This window comes from Ambystoma mexicanum, chromosome 6q (assembly GCF_040938575.1).
Source record: "Ambystoma mexicanum isolate Mex_15411 chromosome 6q, UKY_AmexF1_1, whole genome shotgun sequence".
In the NCBI taxonomy this organism is placed as follows: Eukaryota; Metazoa; Chordata; class Amphibia; order Caudata; family Ambystomatidae; genus Ambystoma; species Ambystoma mexicanum.
Window position 1 is genome coordinate 239,048,656 of NC_090937.1, and position 26,991 is coordinate 239,075,646.

Sequence of the window (26,991 nt, forward strand, 5' to 3'; positions counted from 1 at the left end):
CAGGGGGGTACCTGGGTCCACCCAGTGGAACAGAGTGGAAAGTCTACGGAGGTTATGTTATGTTATGTTATGTAGGCCTTCCGGGGATCAATCCGGGCCAACATGGGAAGAATCTTCTGCTGGTGGCGGGACAGCATCTTTGCTAATATCTTGTTCTTGGGATTCAGTAATGAGAGAGACCTAGAGGACTTGCACTGTTCTTCCGTGTTATCTGGCTTCAAGACAAGTGTTATGAGCACAGTCCTGGGGTCTCCAGGTGCACATTCGACTCCAGGGAGTCGTCATATAGCTCCTTCAAACACTGGGCCAGTATATCTGCAAAGGATTCATAGAACTCTGTGGTGAGGCCATCAATGCCGGGAGCCTTCCAGTGGGGAGGGATTTGATTGCTTCTGCAATCTCTTCCATGGAAATGTCAGCGCTCTGGAGCATTGCCTGCTCGTAAGTTAGCCACTGCAGGGAAACTTTATTGAGAAGAGGCACTACATTATTTGCACATGGCTGCATTCTGGTTGTGAATAGTGACTGATGATAGTCCAGAAATGTGGTGTTTATGTCGCTTGCACTTATAGATCTGACCCTGGCTTGATTGAACACGGCCTTGATTGCATGTTGCCCTTTTTCATGCCGTATTAACCTAGCCAGCAGGCGGCCAGGCTTATCCCTGTCCTAAACTTTCTGGGCTCTGTGTTCCGGTCTAAGTATCAGATTTCCCTATTGGCTAGTTCCAAAAAAGCCACCAGGTGTTCGTATATATTTCCCATTGTGATGCTCTGCATATGCCGCTTCTTTCCAATCTTATTCTCCAGCTCGCCCTGCTCTCTCCTAATACCTTTGAGGGGTTCAGTTTCCCGTGGGATGCACATTCCCCGAATAAAGCACTTAAATCTCTCCCATAAGGTCCCTGGCTTGAGGTGAGGAACGTGTCCCCCCTAATATTGGTAATACTTTGCCTGCAACCTGGTTTTGCCGATACATTTTGTATTTTGAGCATGTTTTATCTCTTTTTGCAGCCCGGTGCTCTGCGCCTCATTCCCCCTGCTTCCTGCCCCGTGCTCATGCCCCCATGCTAACCCCTCTGCCCTGATTGCCTCATTTTCCAAACACTGACTGGGCGTGGGCATAGCCCGACCCTTGTTGCCTCCCTCAGACACTTTAGTCCCTGGTTTGAGGTGAGGCGCTTGTCCCCCCTAATATTGGTAATACTTTGCCTGCAACCTGGTTGCTAAATTTAGTTTTTTGAGCATTTTTTAGCTCCCTTTGCAGCCCGGCGCTCTGTGCCTCGTGCCCCTGCGTCCCGGCCTATGCTCCTGCCTCCCTGCCCGTCCCCTTCCTGAATGGCCAATTTACCTAACACAGACTCAGCGTGGGCCTAGCCCGACCTGTGCTACCTCCCTTAGCCACTTTGGTCCCTGGCTTGTGGTGAGGCACGTGTTCCCCCTAGTATTGGTAATCATTTGCCTGTGACCTGGTTTAGTTACAAAATTTTGTATTTTGAGATTTGTTTAGCTCTGCAGCCTGGCACGCTGTGCCCCGTTCCCTCTGCTTCCCGGCCCATGCTCCCACCTCCCTGCCCAACTCCCTCCACTGATTGGCTCAGTTTCCAAACACTGACTCAGCGTGGGCTTAACTTGTCCCTTGCTGTCTCCATCAGCTCCTTCCCTGGTTTGAGGTGAGGCGCGTGTCCCCTCTAATATTGGTAATCCTTTCCTTGCGACCTGGTTTTGTTGCTACATTTTGTATTTTGAGCATTGTGTATCGCCTTTTGCAGCCCAGCACTTTGTGCCTCATTCCCCAAGCTTCCCGGCCTGTGGTCCTGCCTCTCTGCCCGCACCCTTCCCCTGATTGACTCACTTTTCAAGCACCGACTCAGCGTGAACCTAGCCCAACCTTTGCTGCCTCCCTCAGCCTCTTTGGTCCCTGGCTTTAGATGAGGTACGTGTCCCCTCTAATATTGTTGATCCTTAGCCTGCAACCTGGTTTTGTTGCTACATTTTGTATTTTGAGCATGTTTAGCGGTTTATAGTCATTGCCTCGAAAACGATGCATCGAAATGCCAATGTATCGAAAAAGATGCATCGAAAAATAAAAGCATTGACATTCTATCTTTTTCATTAAAAGTGCATATCCATCGAAACTTTTCCATCAAATGGATATGTACTTTTAAATGTAAAAGATAGCATTTCGATGCTTTTATTTTCTACATTAAAACGTTGGATGGAGCTGTCCAGTGCTGAAATGACGGCACTGGCCAGTTCCTTGTAACTTTTTTTTTAATATATATTGGGGGGGTTTCCCCCCCAAACTGCCCCAACCCCTACGCCCACCCCCCTTAAACCTAACCCTAGCCCTAGCCAACCCTAACCCCTAACTCTAACCCAAGCCCTAATCTAACCCTTAATCTAACTCTAGACCCAACCCTAACCATAATCTAACCCTTAATCTAACTCTAGCCCCAACTGTAACCCTAACCCTAGCCCCAACCCTAACCCTAACCCAACCCTTAATCTAACCCGAAATCTAATCCTAGCCCCAACCCTAAACCCTAACCCTAACACTAACCCTATCCATCGAAATTAACCATTGAAAATTATTCAATGAATATGCTTTTCGAAGGAAAGGCAATTCAATTAATAATTTCCGATGGTGTGGTATTCGATGGTATGGCTTTTGATGGAAAGACTAGGTACCTTTTTTAGCTCCTTTTGCAGCCCTGCCTCTTCACCTCGTTCCCCTCGTTCCCCCTGCTTCCCAGCCTGTGCTCCCGCCTCCCTGCCTGCCCCCTTCCCTGATTGGCTCATTTTATAAACACTGACTCAGGGTGGACCTAGCTCGACCCTCGCTGCCTACCTCAACCACTTTGGTCCCTGGCTCGAGGGGAGGCAATTATCCCCCTAATGTTGGGCATCCTTTGCCTGCAACCTGGTTTTGATGCAACATTTTGTATTTTGAGAATGTTTTAGCTCCTTTTGCAGCCCAGATCTCTGCGCCTCGTTACCCCTGCCTCAAGGCCTGTGCTCCCTCCTTCCTGCCCGCCACCCACCTCCCTGATTGGCTCATTTTCGAAATACTGACTCAGTATGGGCCTAGCCCGACCCTCGCTGCCTGCTCAGGCACTTTGGTCCCTAGCTTGAGGTGAGGCATGTGTCCCCCCTAATATTGGTAATCCTGTGCCTGCCACCTGGATGTGTTTCGAAATTTTGTATTTTGGGCATCGTTTAGCTCCTTTTGCAGCCCGGCAGTCTGTGCCTCGTTCCCCCTGCCCGCCCCCCTTCCCTGGTTGGCTCATTTTCCAAACACCGACTCAGCGTAGGCCTAGCCCGACCCTCGCTGCTTTCCTCATCCACATTGGTCCCTGGCTTGAGGTGAGGCAATTGTCCCCCCCAATATTGGTAATCCTTTGCCTGCAACCTGGTTTTGATGCTAAAATTTGTATTTTGAGAATGTTTTAGCTTTTTTTGCAGTCCAGTGCTCTGCGCCTCATTTCCCCTGCTTCCCAGCCCATGCTCTTGCCTCCCTGCCATCCTCACTCCCCTGATTTGCTCATTTTCCAAACACTGACTCAGCGTCTTATATTTCAGCAACAAAAGGGAGAGGTTTCGCAAAGTCACTGCCTTGGTTGTACTTTTGAGCAACTCGGCACTCATCAATAGGCCGCATACAGAAGAAACAAGTGACAAAAAAAGACGATTTAAAGTAGGTTTGAAAAATTACACACTCTCACACCCTGGGATCATCTAGTCTCTAGAGCGATCTAATATTGGTATTAAAACAATAATCTCTTTGCGTTAACCTGCCACAGTTTTGTTTTTTCAGATGGATGACAGTCAATCATGAATGTGGGCAGTTAGCACAGCAGTGACAGGCTCCATAAATCTGGATACCAATGAGTAACAGATTACATCATGTCCTGATAGCAAAACATAGAATGGATTAATTGCACACGGTTCGCATAGCAGCGCAATATTCCCTTATGCCCATTTAGGCAAGAAATGCCAGGTTACATTATGCCCACAGAGGACCGTAAGGTCAGATACCAATATGCTCAGATCTCATAGCAATGCAGTTTCCAGATTTCACAGTCAGCCAAGTAAGGTGAGATCCCATTTTTTGTTATTAACAAAGTAAAACAAGATATCTGTACAGCTGGCAACAAGCAAAGTACACCCAGGTTCCAGTATTTACAGCTAGCACTACAGGGCTGGGGACAGTATTTGGATGTGTGTGTGTGTATGTATCCAGTGCACTGCTGAAGTGTGTGTACGTATGCAGTGCTGTGCTGTGGGAGATGTGTGCGTGTGTGTGTAGTGCAATGTTGGAAGTGGTGTGTGCATGTTTTCAGTGCATTGCTGGTAGAGTTCAGTTGTCTGTGTGTTGGTGTGTGTGTGTCTTGCAGTGCAGGATGTGCTATGTGCATAGTGCAATTATGTGGCTGATGTATGTGCAGTGTAGCACTCAGGAATGCATGTGGGTAAAGAGTGTTGGAGTCATGGACTATGCAGTACTATGTCGAGGTGGTGTAGCAATGCAGTGCTAGGTTGATGAGTTTCTGTGTGCATTACTGAGGATGATAAGAGTACAGTGCAATGCTAGGGGCAGTGCCTGTGAACGCAGTTCTGGGGTCAATGTGAGTTTCAGTGTGTTGGTGTGTGCATTGTAGTGCTCGGGTGGTATATATGGGTGTGCAGTGCACTGGTGGGGCAGTGTGTGAAGTGCTCTGTGTCTCTGTATACTTATGTGTAGTGTGCAATGGGTGTTGGCATGAGTGTGTGCGTTTGGGTTACACAGTGCAGTGCTTGGTGCAGTATGTGCAGTGCTGGTGGGTGATTGTGTAGGGGGGCTGTAAAGTGTGTGTTTGTGTGTGTGTGTATGAATAAAGTGCTGGGGATTTACTGTTCCTCTTTCCTGACATCTTCAGTTGCAAGATGGTCACAAAGGTGTCTGTTTTTCGTCTGAATACATATCCAGCACATCTATCAAACTTCAGTCAACAATTTATTTTTAAAATACTTTGTCCAGAGACTGCTAACCCATCTAGCCTAGATCTGTAGGTAATGTTCTTTATTAGAGTAAATTGCATGGAGAGCACCACTCCCCTTTGCACTAAAGTGCAAAAGGTACCCCCTTGTAAGTTTTACCTTTTCCACCATGCATTGATTACACATTTGCAATTGTGTTCTCAGCTTGCTCACCTAAGCCCTACAGCAAGCAATGCCCTTAACTCCACAAGCAGTAGCCAATGAAGTCTTTTGGAGCGTCCCCCAGACTGCTGTGGCTGGGGGCAGTGGAGGGAACTGCCCCAGATACACATGCGTCCTCCTCTGAAAGTGAACACGTACGAGATAGAGCTTCACCACTGCAGGGGCAGGTATGGAGCATAATAGTTCTCCTCCAAACATTCATGGCGTATCCTCCAGAGGAAAGGCCGAGACTCCTAGCCATGGTGGTCTATGGGGCCATGGACTTACTCTGTTGGGCTTGCCTGGACATTCTGGAAACAAGATGGACCTCATGGGAGAATGTCCGCCCACTAGGAAGTGCATGGCTCAGTCTTAGTTGACCTAGCATCCATTTTGTCAAGCCACCAAGCAGAATAGCTCCTTCTTTTTGTTTTTACTTTGTTACTTTGTTAACAGGTCATTTCAATAAAGCTAAAGCTTTGTTAACCAGCACCTAGTTAACGAGAACACTCTATTAACGGGTAGCTCCATTGCCAGTAACAGCAATGATTCTGGTTGAGAAACAGCTGGTAAACAAGGTTTTAGAGCCAGATACCATAGCAAAAGGCCAGGCAGCTTGGTTATCCACCATTGTTACCTTGTTATGCAGCTCAGACAACTGACATCTGGTTAACCAGCCTTTTTGATTATCCAGCACCAGTGGCTTCACAATGGTGCAGGATAATCTACCTATTTCTGTACAAAAGGAATACAGACAATTAATCAAAAAGCACATAGACGGAATCCACTCAAAGCGTTCCTTAAACATGAGAGATGGGAGTTAGGGATTTTTTTTTAAACCATGAGAATTGGGGTACCTCCGTCATCAAAAAAGAGTAAGCAATAATGCAGAGACCATCGAAAGAATGCTACCCATCAACCAATCATCCTGAAAGTGCTCGATACTATTATGTGGATGGATACCCCAATCGCCATGTACACGTTCACACCGGTTCACAAGATCAAACCAACAATGAAGTTATAAGAAGGGAGAAATGTGAAAAAAACGTTGAGGGAGGAAAAGGTAGATGGTGATACAAGAAGTTGAAGAAGTTCATACTGTAACTGGTTAATCAGTCAAAAGTGATTACACAAGCATGCAATCTCAAGAGAGGCATGTGGACCGACTAAACTTTTGTTCAAGGCTGCTACTATCGAATCCCAGGCCTGCCGCGCCCGAGCAATACCAGCCCGACCATAGGTATCTAAACCAAGCCAACTCTAAACCATCAAAAGGAAGCTGTGCACCTTTTACCTGGACATGCCACCCCAGGTCTCAAGCCTGCCACACTCCAGCAGTAACCGCTAATGTCAGAGTAGTGTACTCTGACAATGGGCCATACTGCTCAACCAAACACCGAACTGCAAGCTTAAAAAAAACAGACACAAGCTAAGGTGAACCATATGCAGGAAAACACATGCCAGACACATAGCAAGAACCATTTAACCCACACACATAGCAGATGCACAATCACACACACCTCTCCCTTCTCACTGCACAAAGATGTTACCACAAGGGAGAACAAAATCACAGGACATGAACAACTTGGCATCCAGGAAGGCACAATACCACAACTGTGCACGCTGTCTTCCAAGGTCATTAAACATGTTTCTGCACGTCACTTCCTCTTGACATTGTTTGTAGTAGTGATGGACAAAGCATACACTGTGCCTTGATGCATTTAGCAGTCTTTGGTTCAGTCTGTTCTTCATTCTTCTAATTTTAGCTCTCTCATATCCTTATTTCTCTTGTTCTTGATCGTCCCAGCTAATTTCCTATTCTTCGAGTCCCTGGAGATGTCATGACTGAAAAAATATTTCAAATGGATTGTGTCCTCCCATGTATTCCTCATCTTTTGATATCTCCAATATCCAGCTTCAGCTGCTTCTGAATTTTTTTTTCGGCAGAGGACACTGTGCGTCAATGCAATTGACTTGTTGTCCCTCTAGGGCCTCCGTCTCTAGGATGATGTCATCAAAGGTATATACAGCATGTGCAGCACCCGTTGGCTTCAGATCTGTTTTACCAAGTAAGATTTCACTTCATGATCTACAGCGCGCTTCAGAAATTTCTTTGAGAAATTATCAAAATGTCTTTGTCTTCGCCACTGACAACCCCGAAGATCAGGTTTAAAGAATGCCAAGACTGCAATGCCAAGATGTCACTGATGGACCCGCATCGAGTATGCTTGTGGTGTCTTGGTGTGAAGCACAAGACCTCGGCCTGTCAAAAGTGTCAGTCGATAACCGGAAAAGCTCTGAAGGAGCGTGAACGGACATTGGCAGTAGGTAGACTCCCCCTTCAACTACCCCTTCGAAAAAAAACTTTCTTCCGACGAAGCGAGAAATTACTCTACTCAACGGAAGAAAACTAAAAGGTCCACGTCACGGAGTGGCTCGCCTTTGTCGAGGAAATTGAAGAAAAGGCACCACAAATCGCCTACTTCGTCATCCTCGTCTGACTCCTCCCTAGAGAGGACTATAACTTGCCCTACTAAGGCCTCTACTCCGGCTGAATGGGAATCGTTCAGGCAGGAAATAGTAAACATTTTTCAGAGCCAGAAACCCTCAAAGCAAGTGGGCCATGCTCCTACCATGCCTTCTGAAGCCAGTAAGGAAAGAGCTCGAGCCAAATCCTGCGTACCCTCGAGCCCGGTACGAAGGCCAGATTCCCATCGAGAGCCATTGAGGCCTCGAAATGATGAAAAGTCATCGAGGAATCCTTTGAGCCATCGAAGTCCGTCAAGGACAAGTCAATGTCGAAGTCGCCGACACCATCGACGCCAGTAGTGCCATTGAAGCCATTGGTGCCATCGACGCCACCAGTGCCATCAACGTTGCAGTCTAAAAATCTTCATCAAAGACATTGCCGATTTCATTGGCATCTGGCTGAAAACCCTTGAAGCCATTGATGGCCTTGCCAGAAATTCAGAAGACCTTCACTCCTTTACCCAGGAAGGATTTCTTTTATTCACTTCCATTTACGAGGACAATGAGCCATCTGATGATAATGATGCACACTTTGGATTGCAGTATGGCACTCCAAAAGTCCCTAATAGCTTCATGTCAGAAGAATCTAGGTTACGGGACCTGCATGAAAATGTGCAGAGGGCCAGTGGAGTGGACACTTCACCAGAGTTGGATTTTGTAAAGCCAGAATCAGATGAGCATGCAGATGCCTCTTACAGACAATTAATGACGAATCTAGTTGATTATCTGCGATGGAGCAGGCCTGCCCTCCCATTCGAACAGGATGACCTCCCGGATATCCTGGACAAAGGTCCCCAAAGGGATCCTATCCTACCCTTTGATGTTGTTCTACAGAAGAGAGTATGTGCTAATTGGGTAGCACCGGAATCAAGTCTGGCAGTCAATACAATTTGACCAAGAAATACCATCCGTCAAGTACTTGTCGAAACATCCTGTAACAGAAAGTCTGGTGGTGGAAGCAACCACTACCTCAAGCAGACTCCTCATCTGACCATCCCAATAGATCAGTATGATAACCGTATAGACACCTGGTAAAGGAAAGAATTTTCTGCTGGGAGCATGGCTTTCAAATCAGTGAACTCCACATGTGCCCTTGTGAAATTCACTTTCACTCTATGGGATTTTATTTCCATGGCAGCTGAACATATTCCCGAATGGGAGGAAAGGGACGGTTTCTTGGTCATTGTAAGAGATGGCAAAGAGATCATGTGTGAGTCTCTTCAGTTAGGTTTGGATTCTGCTAACACCATCAGCAGAGCCATGGTGGCAAGCACTGTGATACACAGGTTTGTGTGGTTAAGAAAGTCTGGATTTGTACCAGACGTGCAGTCTAGACTCCTTAATATGCCTTTTGACGGGTCTCATCTTTTTGGCAGCAAGGTTGACGAAAGCCTTGAGAAGCTGCAGACCTTGAAGGCGGCAGCCAAGTCTCTAGGTGCCGCTATTAGGCAGCCTCAGCCTTTTCACTGCAGTGGAACATCTTGGAGGGGTAGATCCTTTCGCTACTACTCCTCAGTTGAAAGAGCATGAGGAATGGCTGGTCAAAGAGGCCAAAGAAAATTCCCTCATTGTGGATGAGGGAAAGGTGCAAAGTCAGTCCAATCAGCAGCATCTTTACCAAAAGCCACTGCTGCAGTCGCCTCAAAACCTCTCTGAGGTCTTGACTCATGATACCTTAGTGGGAGGCAGACTGTCTAAGCATCTGAAATAATGGCAAGGTATTACTTCAGATGCTTGGGCACTAGAAATCATAGCCCAAGGTTACTGCTTCCCCGTCATTTTGAGACCGCAGAATCATCCACCGTGGAGCCATTCTTTAAAGGTTCCAGATCCGTTCCTTGTGCAGGAAATGTTGACCCTGCTAGAGAAAAGTGCTATAGAGCTAGTACCTGTAACAGAGAGGAACAAAGGGTGGCATTCTCCATATTTCCTGGTCCCCAAGAAGGACGGAGGACTGAAACCCATCTTGGACTTAAGATACTTGAACAAGTTCCTCAGGAAGGACAAGTTCAAGATGGTCACACTTTCTCATATCCTTCAGGCCCTCCAGCTCCAGGATTGGATGGTGTCATTGGACCTACAGGATGCTTATTTTCATGTAACAATCCATCTCAAGCACAGAAAGTACCTGAAGTTTGCCGTTGGCGGTTCTCATTATCAGTTTCGAGTTCTGCTGTTCGGGCTGACCTCCGCCCCAAGGGTTTTCACCAAACTGATGGTGGTGGTGTCAGTGAGATTCAGGAGAGTGGGGATTCATGTTTACCCCTAGCTGGATGATTGGCTGAACAAGGCACGTTTTCCCAAACAAGTCCTTGATCATCTCAGCATGACCTGCCACTCTCTCCACAGACTGGGCTTCTCCCTCACTTACAAGAAGTCCCATATGATACCATCTCAAAAGCTCCAGTTCATCGGAGCAGTACTAGATACATCCTTGGGAAAGACCTCCCCACCCGAGGTGAGGGCTCAAGACAATCTGCAGATGGTCACCAAATTTCAGAGTGCCCAGTGTCTCCCAGCCTTCAACTTCGTGAGGTTACTCGGCCTCATGGCATCCTGCATTGTTATGGTGAATCTCATCTGAGAATTAGATTCCTTCAATTGGCTCTCAGGACACAACGGTCTCAGTTCTCTGGCAATATGTAAGATCTGCTCCAGGTTGCAAACAGGTTCGCACAGGATCTCCGGTAGTGGGCCTGCAAGGACAACATTCTGAAGGGAGAACCTTTTTTGCAACCATGGCCGTAAATAACATGAGTGATGGATGCCTCTCTCAGGGGGTGTGGAGCTCATGCCAACGATCTGACAATCAGTGGTTGTTGGTCTCCAATGGTGTCTCCAATGGTGTCCAAACTACATATCAACCTTTTAGAGCTGAGGGCAATCTGAATTGCGCTTAAGGCTTTTCTGCCCTCTGTACGGGGAAATAATTTCCTGATAATGTTGGACAAAAAAATGGCCATGTAAAAAAAAGAGAGGAGGTGTAGGGTCACTACCACTGTGCAGAGTGGCAATGCAGCTCTGGTACTGGGCAATTTCAAGAAGGAATCTCCCTGTCGGCAGTTCACCTAGCCGGGGAGGATAACATGGCGGCGGACGCCCTGAGTGGGCAGATCACAGTCTCCCACAAGGGGGAACTAGCTCAGGAAGTCCTTCAACAGATCGTCACCCTTTGAGGAACCCCTCAAGTGGATCTGTTCATGCCCACTGTCAACAGGAAGTGCAAACTGTACTGATCCAGGGAATTTACCCCAAGAGGAGCTCTAGGAGACACGTTCATGGTGGACTGGGTGTTCTCGCTCCTGTACATGTTTCCTTCAGTCCCCGTCATTCCTCAAGTCATCAGGAGGTTGAAAAAGTTCAGGAAATGCATGATCCTAATTGCCCCAGATTGGGCCAGGAGGACGTGGTACCTGGACCTTCTGGACATGTCCATCTTCCCTCCAATACGTCATCCACAAAGAAAGGACCTTCTCTCACGAGAGGAGGGTCGGGTTCTCAATCTAGAGGTCAAGACACTCAGCCTTCACACATGGTTTCTGATAGGCTGGGGTACAAGGATTGGGACCTCCCGGATGACGTAATGGAGATTTTGCTTTCGGCCAGAAGGCCAGCAAGGAAGACTTTGTACCGCTGCAGTTGGAACAAATTCTGCCGCTTGTGCAGGGATAAGAATGTGGACACTTTGCTATGTAAAACACCAGAGGTGTTATTTTTCTGCTGCATTTGGCCAATCTGGGGCTCCAGGTTGGGACCATTAAAGGTTATTTGGTGGCACTTTCCATCTTCAAGCATTCATCTGAGGATGTGTCATATTTTAAAATACCATTGGTCATACAATTTCTAAAGGGACTCACTAATGTGTTCCCTCCATCTCCTTTTCAGATTCCGGTTTGGGACCTTAATCTTGTTCTAAATTTTCTCATGTGTGCACCATTTGAACTGCTCCATTCATGTCCCTTAAGACTACTAACATTAAAAACCATCTTGTTGGTAGAACTAGCATCCCGTAGGGTGAGTGATTTGCAGGCATTATCTTCTATACCACCGTTTACAGTCTTTCATAAGGACAAGGTCATCCTTAGGGTCATACCTAAGGTGATGCCAGATTTTCATCAGGGACAAAATATAGCATTACCTACTTTCTACCCTCCACCTCATCTTGGCCAGGAGGAAGAGAGGCTGCACAGACTCGACAAACGAAGGACTCTGAGTATTTACATGGCAAGGATGTCAAAGTTTCATCTGGATGAACAACTGTCATAGCTTGGGACAGGCTGTATCCAATCAGACCATGTCCAGATGGATTATTTGAGCTATTACCGAATGCTATAGGCTAGCTGGACAAGATCCCCCAGAAGGATTGAGAGCCCATTCCACTAGGGGCTTGGCCACTTGTTCTGCTCTGCAAATGAGGTGTATAAAAAAACATTTGTGAGGCAGCCACATGGTCTACAATACACACTTTTACAAAGCATTACTGCCTTGATTCCACCTTAAGACATGATGGAAGTTTTGGTAAAATAGTCATTCATTCCATTCATGACAACCATTGATTACAAAATTCTTGCTCCTACCTCCAAAACAAACACTGCTTTGGGATTCTATCAAAAGATGAGGAATACGTGGGAGGACACAATCCATTTGAAGAACACGTTTCTTACCCCTGGTAACGTTCTATCGACTGGATGTTCCTCCCACATATTTCTCATCGCCCCTCCAAGCCTACCCCGCAGTAGAGTTATTGTGTTATTGCAGCTTACTCTCCTTCAGAGTCTAGTATGGTCAAATTCGCTTTAATGTGGGTTGTTCTACTTAAGAATGACACGAAAAAACAGAACTGAAGCCAACGGGCACTGCACATGCTATATATACCTTCAATTACATCATCCTCGAGACGGAGGACCTCTAGGGACATTGAGTCGACTGCATCGACGCACAGTGCCCACTGCCGAAAAAACATTACGAAGCAGCTGGAGCTGGATATTGGAGATATCGAAAGATGAGAAATACATAGGAGGAACATCCAGTCGAAAAAACGTTACCAGGGGTAAGTAACTTGTTCCTTTATGCAATACGTCTGTCTTTTTCCTCCCCATTGGTCCTCCTCCTTCTATCTACCACATTGCTCCTTTATAGTGCACAGGTGACATCAGTAAAGTTTAGTCTCTATATCCAAGCCAAACAGAAGATAATTATTGACAGCTGTGACTGTGCCATTACAGAGGATAAGAAACTGTGCAAATCGAATGGGACTCCCACTCCCCCAAAGGGGATGAACTTTGAATTGATCATATGATTTTCATTCCAGTTGATGTACACCTACCTTGGGGTTTACATGAAAGCAAACTGATGAGGATGCTTGCCATGAATTCCATTGAACCATTTCTTTGTTCACTACTGTCTTTGCAAAATGTGTGTGGCGCCATACATGTAATACCTGTGTGTAATACCTGTATCTCCTGGTTGAATATGATGGATGATGTAGGTGTTTGGGAAACCTCGGGTTGCTCTGCTTGAAATGTACCTGGTACTAGTGGCCAAAACAAGCGTGGAGTAGCACTTCTGCCATTTTGGATCTGATCCCCTTCTTCAGTGCACACCTCATGACCTCAATTCAGGAATACATCTTCTTGTTAAGTCCAGCAATCCTTCTGTGCTAGGGCCAGCTGGGTGTCTGTAACCAGGCCTCATTCTTCTACTCTGCCATCTCTTGAATCTCTGGAAATGTGACATAGTGCAAGTGGCAATACCCAGGTGTATGTTCCCACCTACTGATGACCAGCCCACAGTTTTCTCTAATTTTGACCTAAATCACTAGCACTTTCTGATAGTATTTTATGTGCAATTAGTAACTGAAGTGGTATTCCAGTTGCCATATCTTGTAACAGTAGCAACTGCAATTACCGTGTACATTTTTGCTACTGGATCAAGATGTTAATGGACCCTTATGAACCAGGAAGTGAATTACCCACAGCAATAAAATGTTATTATTTCCAGCGCTATTACTAGCAGGCTTGGGCAAGGGCAAACTGCCCTATCAGACATTCTGCCCCCGGCAGAATGCAATTTGTACTTGGGATGGCCTGAGGCCAGTTTTACAAGCCACCCTGGTGCCGGTTTGGGATATAACATTATTTTTGTAATTACATAACTTAAGTTACTTTAGATAACATAATGTTACTTATTGCTCTGAGTTGCTCGCCACCGCACACAGGATGAAATGCAACAAGCATTCATCAAAGGAAAGTTAACATTTACTAAGTGTTAACTTTGTTTTGATGAATGCACACAAAGCTGATGCTGTGCTGGGCAGTGGGTGTCTCCTGCCGGCATGACGCCTGGAGGCAGCTGCACTTTGATTAAACAACAAATTGTAAAAAAATGGCCTGGGAGGTTGGGAGGGAGTGAACTGAGAGCTTGCCTCCTGCTGTGGGTGGTTCCTGCCCTGTGTTGTGTGAATGTTTGTTTTGGGCGAGGGCGGCGGGTGGGGTGGCCTGCCTTGAGTAGAGTCCTAATTGCTCTGATCCTCAGGCAGGTACCAGGCAACTGCCAGGGGCCTGCGGTTGCTATGTGGCGCTGGCTGGCTTGGCAGCCAATCACGTGAGCGGGCCGCATGCACATGGTGTGTTGTGCTGCTGGGTCTGGGTGCAGTCGGTTACTCACCACGACACGCCCCTACATATTTGGGAAGCAGGGAAGGAACTGTTGCATTGGAGCAGCAGCCTGCAGGCCTCTGGCTCTCTGACTGTGGCAAAGCAAAGCATGTGCAACTTGCAAGAATTGTGATGATAACAATGCCTCTATTCGGAACAGCAGCAGGCCGACAGCTGCCTGCACGTGGCCCAACCCAGCCCTGCAGCCCATACGAGGTGGACAGCACAAGAAATTATTTGTGCACGCCCGGCGTGATCACACAAAGTAAGTAAAGATAAAAACATAAAATGAAGAGGTCGGTGCCAGCCAGGTCATCTACCCTTTATAGAATATTTTTCTCTGGAGAACTGGACTGGGCTTGTAGACTGCCTGCAAGCCCAGTCCTTGAGGCACATGCACTCCATGCAGAGACTGCTGCTGTAAAGCGACTTAAATTAACTAGTGATTGCCCTTAAACTGCTGCCGTCTGAAACCTCTTTAAAAGAAATAGAAATGACTTGGCTACTCCTTGAAACGGACAGATGTGCTGAGGGGTAAAGGGAGAAAGAAGGCAGAGCACCCAAGCATGCCCTAGACCCGTTATAGCATTGCTGCTTTTAGAAGTCACTGTAGGGATGCCGCTAAGAGGACAACGTTTATTTTGCAGTTTTTGCAAAGTACTTTTATTCTCTTGTTACTAGTATTCCTAGTGCTACCAGTAAATCGAAAATAATATTTATTTGTTCAAAATGCGATTTTATTAAGTGCACTGAATGAACAAGAAAATCAATCCCAGCACCTGATAGCAGAGCATGCATGACTGAAATTACATAGCCAGTGGGCAAATTGCCAATGTACACATACTTCAATGGAACATGACACTATGAAAACAGCCTTTTTAACAGAGTGCAATGTCCCAGTAGCAATCTATATATCTTAAAAAAATATGCGCACTAAGACCCCTTTTCCTTATCTTTTACAACATTTCTAACAGTGAATACGCTAACGTGTACGCATAGCAGCGGTCAATTATTAGTTTGATCTAATACATCTAGTACACTGTCTGTTCCATTCTGTATAGTTCAAGAAATCATGCTCCGAGTATAGTTTATTTTTCAAATGAATTAAGTTCCACTGTGCGGCTGGCTCTGCCCATTCCTATAACTCTCTCTCTATACGATTTTGCATTACATGTAAATGGACTACACGGCTCCACAAATCGGGGCGTTTTATGTTCATTTAAATTGGCCGAGACCAGGTCTCAGATTGCAGAGATGTTTTGAAAGGACTCCGCTACCCTGTTTTGAGATCAATTCGAGACGCACACACACTGCATATCAATACAAACATTTTTTTTAATTTTTAAACTTCCCTTTACATGATGTGATGTACTTCATGGCTGGTGCAGGTCAGCAACACAGCACGCTCCACATGATGACTAATATCTTGACATGTGCACCAAAAATAGTTGCTATATGTCACCAATCAAATGTTTTCAACATCACCTTCATGGACAAGTGGCATTCCAGCATTTATTAATCTGTGGATGCATCAAGTCCGGTACTCTGGAGAGAGTACCTTGTGGTTCGCCAGGGGTAGGTAGGCAGATTGGAGAATGGTGATTCAATGTGTATGCTTCTGATGAAAAGTTAAGTTGAATTAGTGCATGGAAATGTATGGCCAATGATTAGATCTGTGCAGTGTTAGCTGTCTTGAAATGTTGCCCGTTCAGTCAGTGCCAAGCACACTCCAGACAGTTTTGGCCTAGCACAGCCAGCGTCATGCACCCTTATTCCACCACTACTGCTGCAAGTGCCAGCTGTGTGCTGGAGGATCTGAGAGTTGATGGCAATAGGAACTTTGCAAGCATAGAGTGCCCATCTATTGCCGCTCAGCTTGTGAGTGCTCTTCACACGGAAATGCCCCAGAAACTGCAGGTCCATGCAGATGACTGCAGATTTTCCTCATTCCTGATAACAAGGCGGTAAATATGGATCCAGAAAGTGCATTTATTTATTATGCTAGTTATGTGCATTTTTTAAGTGGATTCCGATAACAGAGCAAAGCTCTGAAGCATCATTGAGACACAAAGTGTACATATTTTATCTGCTGCTCTTATGATTAAGCTATCTGTGTGCCAGCAATAGAGCTTCATTGACCAAAAGCACCCGTTTAAAAAAACGCTCTTCAAGGTTCATGCATTCCCACCTGAATTCCTTTATGTGCTACGGAGAGACCTGACCGATGGATGGATACATGGATGGATGGATGGATGGCATAGCTTGGTGTATATATTAATGGATCCATGGATGGATGGATGGGCAGACGAAGGTCTGGCGACACAACTTATTTTATTGCATGTCTTAAATCATTGAAAGCACACTGCATTTACATACATTTTGCAGGTTGGCATTATCTTGAATTCTGGGACTTGTAGTCAGGATGTGAAAATTAAAGCCACAATGATATTCTTTTGGCTTAACATGTTGCTACAAGGATTTACATGTTAGGTATGTGATCAAATTTGAGGAGTAGCGCTTTGCTGTTCAGCTAAAGTTTGCGATCCTCCTAGTCCATTCCCCCCACCCCCTCCACCAGCTGTTCGCCCATCCCACTCCCTCCTTTTTGGATGCAGCCAGAGTACCACTAGTTTCTTTTTTCCACTTCCACCACTGCACACATCACGGTCCCGAGAATTGTACAACACATGCATTAACCCACTCCTTTTCATGCATAAAGTGTTCTTGTGGGGTTGAGGTGCAGAATTGCCTTGGGGTTCCCAGTGGCACCAATGGAGAGGGGTAGACTCAGGCAGCGTGGGCCAGCCCAGGTACTCGCATCCAGAACATGGGGTGCATCTGTGATTCTTCTGTAATGGCGGGTGATGCCTGTGCGACACACAACTTAATTGCTCAGATTCCCACCACAGGTGTGTTCACCCACTGGATTATCATACCGGTGCATCCTATCAAGCATAACCTGTTCATGCAGGAGCTATGCCCTGCAATTTCAGAGAGTTGTGGGATCGCCTGTGGTACCAGGTGGCACCAACGAAGTGGGGTAGATGTTGGTAGTGTGTGCCAGGTACTCAAGTCCAGTTTACAGGATGTGAGATGCTTCTGTACGGCACGTCACACCTGATACGATAACATGCCTCCACAGATTTCTGCAGCAGGTGCAGTCACCCATTTGGTTATCTTACCAGTGCATGCAAAGTCATTGATTGACAGAACTCATGGATGATGGTTTGAGGGTCACTCTTTTTGAGGCAAGGGACAGGCCACTTTTCTTTTAGGTGCCCGGCCTATTTCTTGTCCCAGTCCGACCCTGGGCATGGGACGGAATTCCTTGTTCAACTTCTGCTGACATTTTCTGCGGCACAGCACACTTTTTCCGCATTCCATTTGGATTGTGCCACTAGCGGATATGTTTTTGAATTTTTTGCACAAAAGTTGAATTTTGCCAGGATGTGTGCTCTTTTTCCACGTGTGTTAGTGAAATCCCCATGCAGGAGCTGCAATGACGCGAGCAGCACAGTTGCTCTCGTCCCCACCGGCCTCGTCTCCCGCAAGGCGTTCATCTAATCCCCTCATGCGGCAGCTGCGAATGCGATGATGCGAAGCCATAGGTGCCTGCCATCAAGCACTGCACATAAAATTCCACAAAGTGCAGCGCAGTGTGAGAAACAAGAGATATGAAGACGCTTTGTTGCGTATTTCTATCTTTACCAATAGAGACTGAAGCGCGGGCAAGAAATAAGCCTCCACGGTCAAAATGAGAAAGTGAAAGGTCTGGCTCTAGCATCTAGGGCCATTGAATACAATGTTCATTTTACAGCATTTTCTATTGAGCCTTTCATCCAATAAACACTGCTGGAGTGAGTTCAATGAGATCCCTCTTAGCAAGTGTGCTCGTGTTATTCAATGAATGCCTTGCCCAAATGAACTCATTGTGTTCATTTGGTTGCTGTGAGCAGTGCTTCTTATGTAAGTGGTTCTCATTATTATCTGCATATCAATACTGCAGTCCAAGAGTAGTGCACAGCACAGTGCGAAACCCAGTGACATGTGTGTGGGACCCCTCATTGAGCTCATGCGGTCGGTGTGGATCACACCACAGGACTGTGCACTGTCATTTGCCTGCTGTTGAAAGGCCTGAGGTGCACTGTTCCTCCCAATCTTCCCTGCTCTTTGGTTACAGGACATGGGGAGGTTGCTCCGCGATATTGGGGCTCTTTCAGGCTCCAGTGCCAAGCCTTCTCTTCAAGTGGTCACAACTGAGCCTGTTCTGGAGGGGTCTGCAACTTGCTGCTCTCCAGGTGTTTTGAACTATGGCTCCCGTGCTCCCTCAAAATTGCCTATGCTCTCTATGGCTGATGTGGTTTGTAGTACAAACATCTGTAAAGTTTTTTGCTGATCCCTGCACTTATGGATCTATCCCAGGAGGGTTTTCATCTTCTGTATTTAGTGCTGTCAGTGACTAAACAGGTAGAGTAGGCCATGAGGATACCCTACTGGAGACATTATCCATCAACAACTAGTTTCCTGATATTATATGCATAATGCTGTAGGGCCACAGTGGGCCTCATTACAAGATTACCGGTCCGGTAACTACAGTACCGGTAAGCTTGCCGATACCGAAGTTACCGGACCGGCAAACTACGAGTTCTGCTCCCGGGTGCCTTTTCACCCGCCAGGTCTGACCGCCAGGTGCGGGCGTACCGGCACCCGCGAGCAGACACTGTCGGTAGCTCCGGCACCATTCTCAATGATGCTCGTGCTACCAGCCTCCCCATTCCCATTGAACCCTGGGGCTCAAATGGGAATGGGCAGTAAAAGTTTCTGGCCCCTGGCAATAGGGAACTACAGGGTCTGCCAGGGTTGTAATGGCCCTGTATTTCCCCATTGCCAGGGGCCGGAAAAATTCACAAGTTCGGCGGCAGCCTGCCGGTTTTACCGGCAAGGCAACCGCCAAACTTGTAATGAGGCCCAGTGTCTCTTTAAAGCAAAATCAATTGATGCACACATCTTCCCTTTTCCTCCACCCAAGCCCACCATTTTGGAACATATTTATATCATTTTTGTATTTGCAGACACACTATACAACATGCTATTGTTTATTTCTGAATTCTCTGTACCACACACATATAGTCTTGCAGCCATTGCGCTACTAGCTGTATCATTTATTTTCGTATTTGCTTATAGGAGCGTTCCCTAGTGGATGAGCATTGGATGTGTGTGGTGGGAAATGGGATGGATATTTCTGCGCAGTGTTCTACAGGGATATTTGAGGTTGGGGGTTGACTTGGTGTGGGTGTCCATTGCTGGATTATTTTCATACTTCTTGCCCCTCGGTCATTCAATGAATCTATTGGTGACCGAAATGACGGGTATTGATCACTGGGATCGGTGGAAGTGAATTTGCCACCTTTTTGTGGTTGGTTGAATAAAAAAAACTTCTTTCTCTCTTCATGTTATGAAAGATTTCTCTCCACTCAGTATGATCATAGCTGCAGAGACATTATGCCATCTACTCTGTGGCTCTGCCAGAACCTAAAGTAGTCCTTTAACAGTATTACCAGCATAGAGTTAGAACGAACCATACAAAAATACAAATTAAAAATAATAATCACGAAAAGCTAAGACAAAATGAAGAAAGCAGTTTTACTGTGGCATTTTCTAAAAAAATAACACAACAAAAAGATCCTTGTGAAATGTCATAAACTAAAGCATTGACAATTTGACAAATGCAGATTTTTTAGTCGTCCAAGTGAAACCTTATGACTCTAAAGATGGGGCTGATTATCATGGGCCTGGTATAGGGCATACTAATGCAAGCTGCCTAATTCTTTAATTTATGGCACAATGAACATAATATATATTAAAATTGATTAAATGTGTATATGTTCATTTCTTTTTTATTATTTCTTGTTTCTAAATAGTTTGACTATACACCATGTGCGAATTAAAAATAGATTAACATAGAAAAATAATGTTATTGTTCATTATACTGGTTCCGTCACGATTCAGGATGACTATATTTCAATGTATGTATTATTTTCTCAAAAATATACTTTCTGTAAACTAAAAACAGACTAATAAATAAACTACGATGTATCAATTACGAATAATGACATCACAAACATCTTTATAAGACTCTACTTTAAAATAATATTTCTTGGATATTACTTAATTAATATTTTCCAAATAGGTGGACGCAAAACTGTTAGCAAAGATCCCATTGATGTTTTTGCTTTCTTCCAAAATGGAGAATGAAAATGTGCCTCCGATTCAACTACGTATCACAATGGCCAGCATGTTCTTCCGCAACATTTACATTTTGACTGTTTGAAAACTCTCTGAAAATTACATTGTGGGAGATGAACCCGTTAAAATGTCATTGAAAAATCACTAACCTCACAGGATATCCTTTTTGGAAGCACCATTACAGAAACGCTATCACTTCCTGCTTTTGGAGAATCCGGGGAAATATTCCAGCACACCTCTGCTGTTCCATCCAAGTCATCAGGTGGCACACTGTCTTCACTGATGGGATGGGAATCTAGAAGCGATACAGGTGGGTTAGTACAGCTTGCGAATGATCCCCTTTTAGGGAACTGACAATCTTGTGATGTTCCGTGGGGTCTTTTTAACTCATAGGATAACCAGATTTCCCTTAATTTATGAATTGAAATGCCTTAATTGACGTTTGAGCAACATGTGGCACCAGGTGGAAACTCAGATAGTAGTGATATCAACATGAGAAGCAGATACACAAATTATCAATTAGCAATCTTACAGCAAAGCACAACTTGGAATTGGCAAGTAGGAAAACATTATCAAATTTTTTCTGGTTTCACAGAATCAAATTCAGCTTTTAGCCTACAATGGTGAGCTGTGGTCTTAATCCGTTTGGTATGGAGAAATGATCTCCTTTGGAAAAATAAGTGTGCAAACATATTTTCATATTTCTAAAAATACAGTAGGAAGCTCATTGCAATACTTAATATTTGCAAACAAGACACTGAATATGTATGAAGTATTTCTCAACTTGAAAGTATGGAAGATTACAGTTAAGAACTTAATGGACATTGTCTGCGAAAAAAGGTAGCATTGTCTCTATAACATTTAGTCCGCCTCTAGACTCAGTCCTATTTAAAGAGCCATTTTAGTGCACGTCTCATCCATTGATAAATGTGTTCCTTTTTTGATTGATCAAAAGCATAAAAACTTGGATTCCAGTCGAAGTAGAAAAGGCATTCAAGGGGCCATAGCGATTGATCAGCTGTTCATGATCATTTCTAGTAAAAGAATTCAGAGCAATTGAAAGTGGTTGGAGAAGGGGTGTCATTCGCCAAAATCATGGGGCGATCATACATCCTTATTGCATTCAACCATTAGGTATTCACATTACATCAATTAATAACACCTCACAGAATCACATTAAAGAAATTCTACTCCAACATTTAACGTTCAAACCTCCCATTCCCTACTTGATAAATTAAACATGAGCCGTTTATGATAATCACTCAGTATTCTCTTTTTCACTGTTCTCTCAACACTTTCAAGAAAGCCTACTAAAGCATACCCACCAGTCCCCTTGTTTGCACCTTGTAACAAAAAAGATTTATGTCCGCTGATCTCATTTGGCAACTGGTCTCCCTTGATATTATTTAAATCGAGACGCTCCTCTCTTTTGCTATCTTCCCGTGAAATAAGATGTTCCTGGCCATCTAGCCAAGGCATGACTAAACCTTACTCTACAAGTTTACATTCAGCGTTTCTCCAATCGTGCTCAAGTACACTCTCATCCTGCAAAAGTTTGATTCACTGAGAAACAGTTATTTGGACCTCATTACAAATTACTCCCAAAATAATTTACCATTACTGCCACTCGACCATGTTGTCTTACCACGGCATTTCGAGTGGTGGCAAACAGAGGCGTTGCTGGGGGGGCCTGAGGGGGCTATAGCCCCGGGTCTTTTGGTTGTAGCCCCGGATAGAAGCTCAGGGGTTACAACTAAAAAGGCTAGCTAGCCCCCAGTCCCTACAGCCCCAACATTAGCGTAGCCCTGGATCTTTTCCAGACCTAGCAACACCCCTGGTGGCAAAGTGGCGTAACAATTCTTAGAGTCTGTAAGACTTCATGGGGGATTTTGGAGAAATTACTGTGAGCAGTTATTTTTCTGTGGTAATCCTGTTGATTTTTGGAGGCTAAGTAAAGGAATCACTGTTTCCTCAGCTTTAAATCAAACTTGAAACTTGACAGTGCAGAAGGAATTGTGGTCTTTCTGTTAACGCCCAAAAAGTAGCAATAATGGAATTACCTAATTCTTTTTACTATACCCTCGAACTCGTAATGAGGCTCTATTTTCTGTATATCTCTATAAACAAAGTTCGGGATGAGGAACGCTCCCTGACTTCGTTTAGCGTGAGCTAGATCTCATCAGATGCCAGGCCAGTTAAAACCGTAAAAAATACCGCAAGACATTTCTTTGCCAGGTACTTAAAATACTCAGAGTTTGGCAGTGGTAGGGAGAGATTTGAGCTTGATTGCTCACTTCACACCAGTTCCCTTATCGCCACCTCCATACCTCCGGGTGGGTGCACATTTGCAATCAGCCAAGCAGGAATGGATCCATGGCAAGCCGCCACACCACATACCAACAAAACAATGCAAATACCTGGTTTGGGTGTGCATTGGCATTGTAATAGCACTGAATTCAGTCATGTACACACATGCAGTGAAGTGTTTGTCTTTCACTTATTCCACTACGTGCAGTTGTGAAGTTTGGAATGAGGAGACCTGATCTCAAAGTCCGGCTTGCTCTCATCTCCAACATAGTGTGATGGTTGGGAAACTACATTCTCTCTCTGCTCCTCAGAACACCGTTCCTGGTGGTTTGGGCAAGCTGCAGTCCTCCACAACAATAAAGGATATGACGTTCTTCACATTATCACTGTCCTGTACAATTACCATATGATAAGGTATTCATGTTGGGTCCAATATTTGTAATATAGTTAAACATGTCTTCACGCATTCATCATCATTTACCTGAATCCTTTTTCTATAATGATTGCTGTCACATGTTCATTTACTGTTTTTTCATAAGATATGCCAACCCCTTTGTACGGTAGCCTGACTTGAAGTGCTATGGGACGTAGTTTGTTTGCAGTCCCCACATGCTCCATGCAAATAGTGAAGTGGAGGAGTGGCTCATGGAAGACATTTATCTGCACAGAATATATGATTGGTGTTTTTCTTCTAGGATGAGCTCCATGTGCTGAGACAGCCCAAAAGAAATGTTAGGAGTTGAGATTGTGCCAACGTGTAGTCAGACTCAGGTGCAAGAACAAATCGACTTTTACTGATGCCAGTGTAAACCCGCATTGCCTGTGGGTCGCCATTGTGTGCATGGGCTATGTGTCATGCTTTGTTAAACGGGCATGTTTGTCTTTCTTCCTTTCCTGTTGTCAGTTTCACTTTGCTGCGCATTTCTGGCGCGAAGAGTTTGTCAGTAACAGCATGGTAGGTTCCACCAACAGGTGGGGCGAGGCTGTCCGTGAGGTGATTTCACATCAGGACCAGCGCGAGCCACCCTGTTGGCAGAAACAAGTGGAAAGTCCCCGGGGAGTTTAAGAGCCACGAGGGGCTCGAGAGGGGGAGAGCGCCGAGAGACGTGAGAGAGGGGAGCTCCAGACCATCGCAGAGGGCATCCAGGCCTTTGGTGGTGTCAGGGACATTCCTCCACCCGTAGGCCATCCGCCAGTCTGGGTCGGCATTTCCTGGGGTTGAGAGAGCGTGCCGGGGTACATTATCTGAAGGAGCTCTCTGCGAGTGCTACACCCTAACTGCTGCCACTTGAGAGAGAGAGAGAGAGAGAGAGAGAGAGAGAGCAGGGTCGAGTCTTGTGCTGTGTCGTAACAACCAAGTAGCAATGGGACAAAGTGAAAAAAGGGATACCGTGCCCTGCGTGTGACGGCACTCAGCGAACACGAGGGCGGTGTATCATCAGCTATAAGGTAATGTTCTCCACACTGGTCCCGGTGACGCTGAGAGGCTGTTAACGCTCAGTCGCTCCGCGGGGTGTGGAGATGAGGTAACGCGTTTAATAGAGAAGTGGATTTGGCCGCCTCAGGGGACATGGCGTGTAAGGCCCAGTGGTGCCCTGAGAGGGTTGGTTCATCTGAGTAGGGGAATCTTCCAAAGTCCCGTCTTGGACCGTGGGGTATGTTTGGATTTTGGTGTTAAGTGTTGTACGTCTTAGTGGCATCCTGGCGCCAATTGTAGTGAGGAGACACTGGACCGACCAATATCATTATTTATTTACCAACTGTGAATATACTGGATCTAAAAGTGATCCCACTGATCTATTTAATTATTTATTTACCAACAGTGAATGCATTTGTTCTCAAGTGATCCCACTGATCTATTAAATTGTCTATTTACCAACTGTGAATGCACTTGTTCTCAGTTGATCCCACTGATCTATTTAATTATCTATTTACCAACTGTGAATGCACTTGTTCTCAGGTGACCCCACTGAGCTATTTCCTTATTTATTTACCCAATGTGAAGGCACTGGATCTAAATGTGACCCCACTGGTCTATTTGATTATATATTCAACAAAGGTGAATGTACTGGTTCTCAGGTGTTCCCCTAGGACCTGTTTCAATATTATGGTAACTAAAGTGACATTTTTCATACCGTAAGGTGAAGGAAAAATAACGTAAGTTTCGTTTCTTGCAAGTACTAGCAGAGAGTGCCTCCACTGGGAGCGCAGTGATGTAATATTACTCAAGTGTACTGAGGATTGGTTTGACAGATTTCAAGTACATAAACAAAAACGGTTCACGGTGGTTATAAGAAATAATGTTGTGTCTGTTTATTTAATCAGGGGCACTAATATAGTTGCCCGTCATCTGGGCTCTGATGAAGGTCCATCATTCGTTCCCGTGGGTTTTCATTTGCTGGTGCACATGTGTGAAGTAAGGTGTTAGACCCCCATGCTCAGGTCTCCTACAGGTTGCTGCTCAATCATCTCTAATACTAAAGGGGAGAACCACCTTACACTTGGATTCAATTACATTACATCTTGCCATTCCGATGTTGTGGAATGTTGCTCCATGTATGTGTCCCATCAGATGAACTGTCTGTGTGCATGCATGTCACACTTGCAGCTGTGGTCAAATGGAACATTCCTGCTTACCAATATAATATTTCATCACACACTGACCGCCATATCATGGTACCAGGAAGCCTCACACCTGGATACGAAGCAACATTGCCAGGCAAGCAGCCCACCGGCACCTAGGAAAAAAGTAATCCCCTGCACAGCATTCTGCAACCCTGCACAGGCCTGGTGCTGGATATATCGGAAAGCAATCATTTCATTCAATGTTACAGGCTTCAGAAAGACATATTTCTTTAACAGTTCGGCTCTGTAATAGAAATAATTTTTGTTTATGCAGTCAGAGTAACTTAAAAAAGAAAAGATTTCTTTTTTAAATCAGGGGACTCCTCCCCCAACCTGACATGGAGGTCTCTGGCCCCTCTGCGCATGACAAGAACAAGTGTTCCTGCTGCGTGGAGCAGAGAGCTGGAGGACTCGTTCCATGGAGCAACAGATTCGAAAGAGATAAGAAAATGTATTTTGTGTAAATATGTGTGCATGCATGTAAGTGTGTGTGTGTATATGCATATTATGTAATGTGTGTGAATGAGTGAGTGCATGATGTATGGGTGGCTGGGTGTGCATGTGTGAGTGTATGGTGAATGGGTGCACATGTAAATGAGCAAATGGTGTGTGAATGTGTGTGTCCTTGTGTTTAATGTTTGGATTAATTACCAGTAATCTTCATGACTCCTAGCCCTACTCTTCCTTGTCCCAGCACTTGTATATGAGGCACCTGGTCTCATACACAAGTACTGGGATGAGGTAGAGGGTCATGGAGGTAATGCCTGGCTTAGTAACCTGTATTCTTCATTACTCCTAGCCCCACTCTTCCTCGTCCCAATACTTACATATGAGGCAACGTGCCTCATACCTAATTATTGAAACAAGGAAGAAGGACGTGGAGGTAATTCTGGGACCAGGAGCTGATTTTGGGGGTTAGGGGAGAGGGTTGCAAGGGAAATGGGACATGTCGGGAGGGTGAGGTGGGTGTTGGTGCGCTAAATTGTAATGGACACCCATGATAAAGCAGGCATGATATTTGTTATTAGTGGCAAGACAAAGCATAGCAACACAGGTTCGAATCCCACTCTTGCGCTTACAAACTGGTCTCCGGTTTTAAGCGTGTTATAAAAGAACAATTATCATTATAATCAGTGATGAAATTAGGCCAGTCTGTCTGGTGAAATTTCACCTGTAAAATTGGAATCTTATGCCTCTCTTTATTTCTAGTGACGAAAAAACGAGTAAACAGCAGAGCTATATCTCATGAAGGGTGCGCTTTGGTGGGACCATGAGAGGGTCAGTGGCAACGCTGTTTTGCTTTAACTCTGACAATATATCTAAGGACCATCAACCAATCTTGTAGAGCAAGCCTACTCCCACCCCAGCCGTCTTTGTGCACTCATAACACCAGCTACCCACCAGCCACCTCCTTAGATCATGCCTTTTGCCTTTCTTTCACATCCATT

General features: G+C 45.3%; 1 protein-coding gene across 2 annotated transcripts in view; it reads right to left on the reverse strand.

Moving 5' to 3' along the window:
• BANK1 (B cell scaffold protein with ankyrin repeats 1) overlaps positions 1-26,991 on the reverse strand; it is a 2,974,928-nt gene that overhangs the window by 2,380,768 nt on the left and 567,169 nt on the right. For both annotated transcript variants that reach the window (XM_069630704.1, XM_069630703.1), the window contains exon 4: positions 20,761-20,906. In XM_069630704.1, coding sequence (XP_069486805.1) covers positions 20,761-20,906 — 146 coding nt within the window. The remainder of the gene's footprint in view (positions 1-20,760; positions 20,907-26,991) is intronic.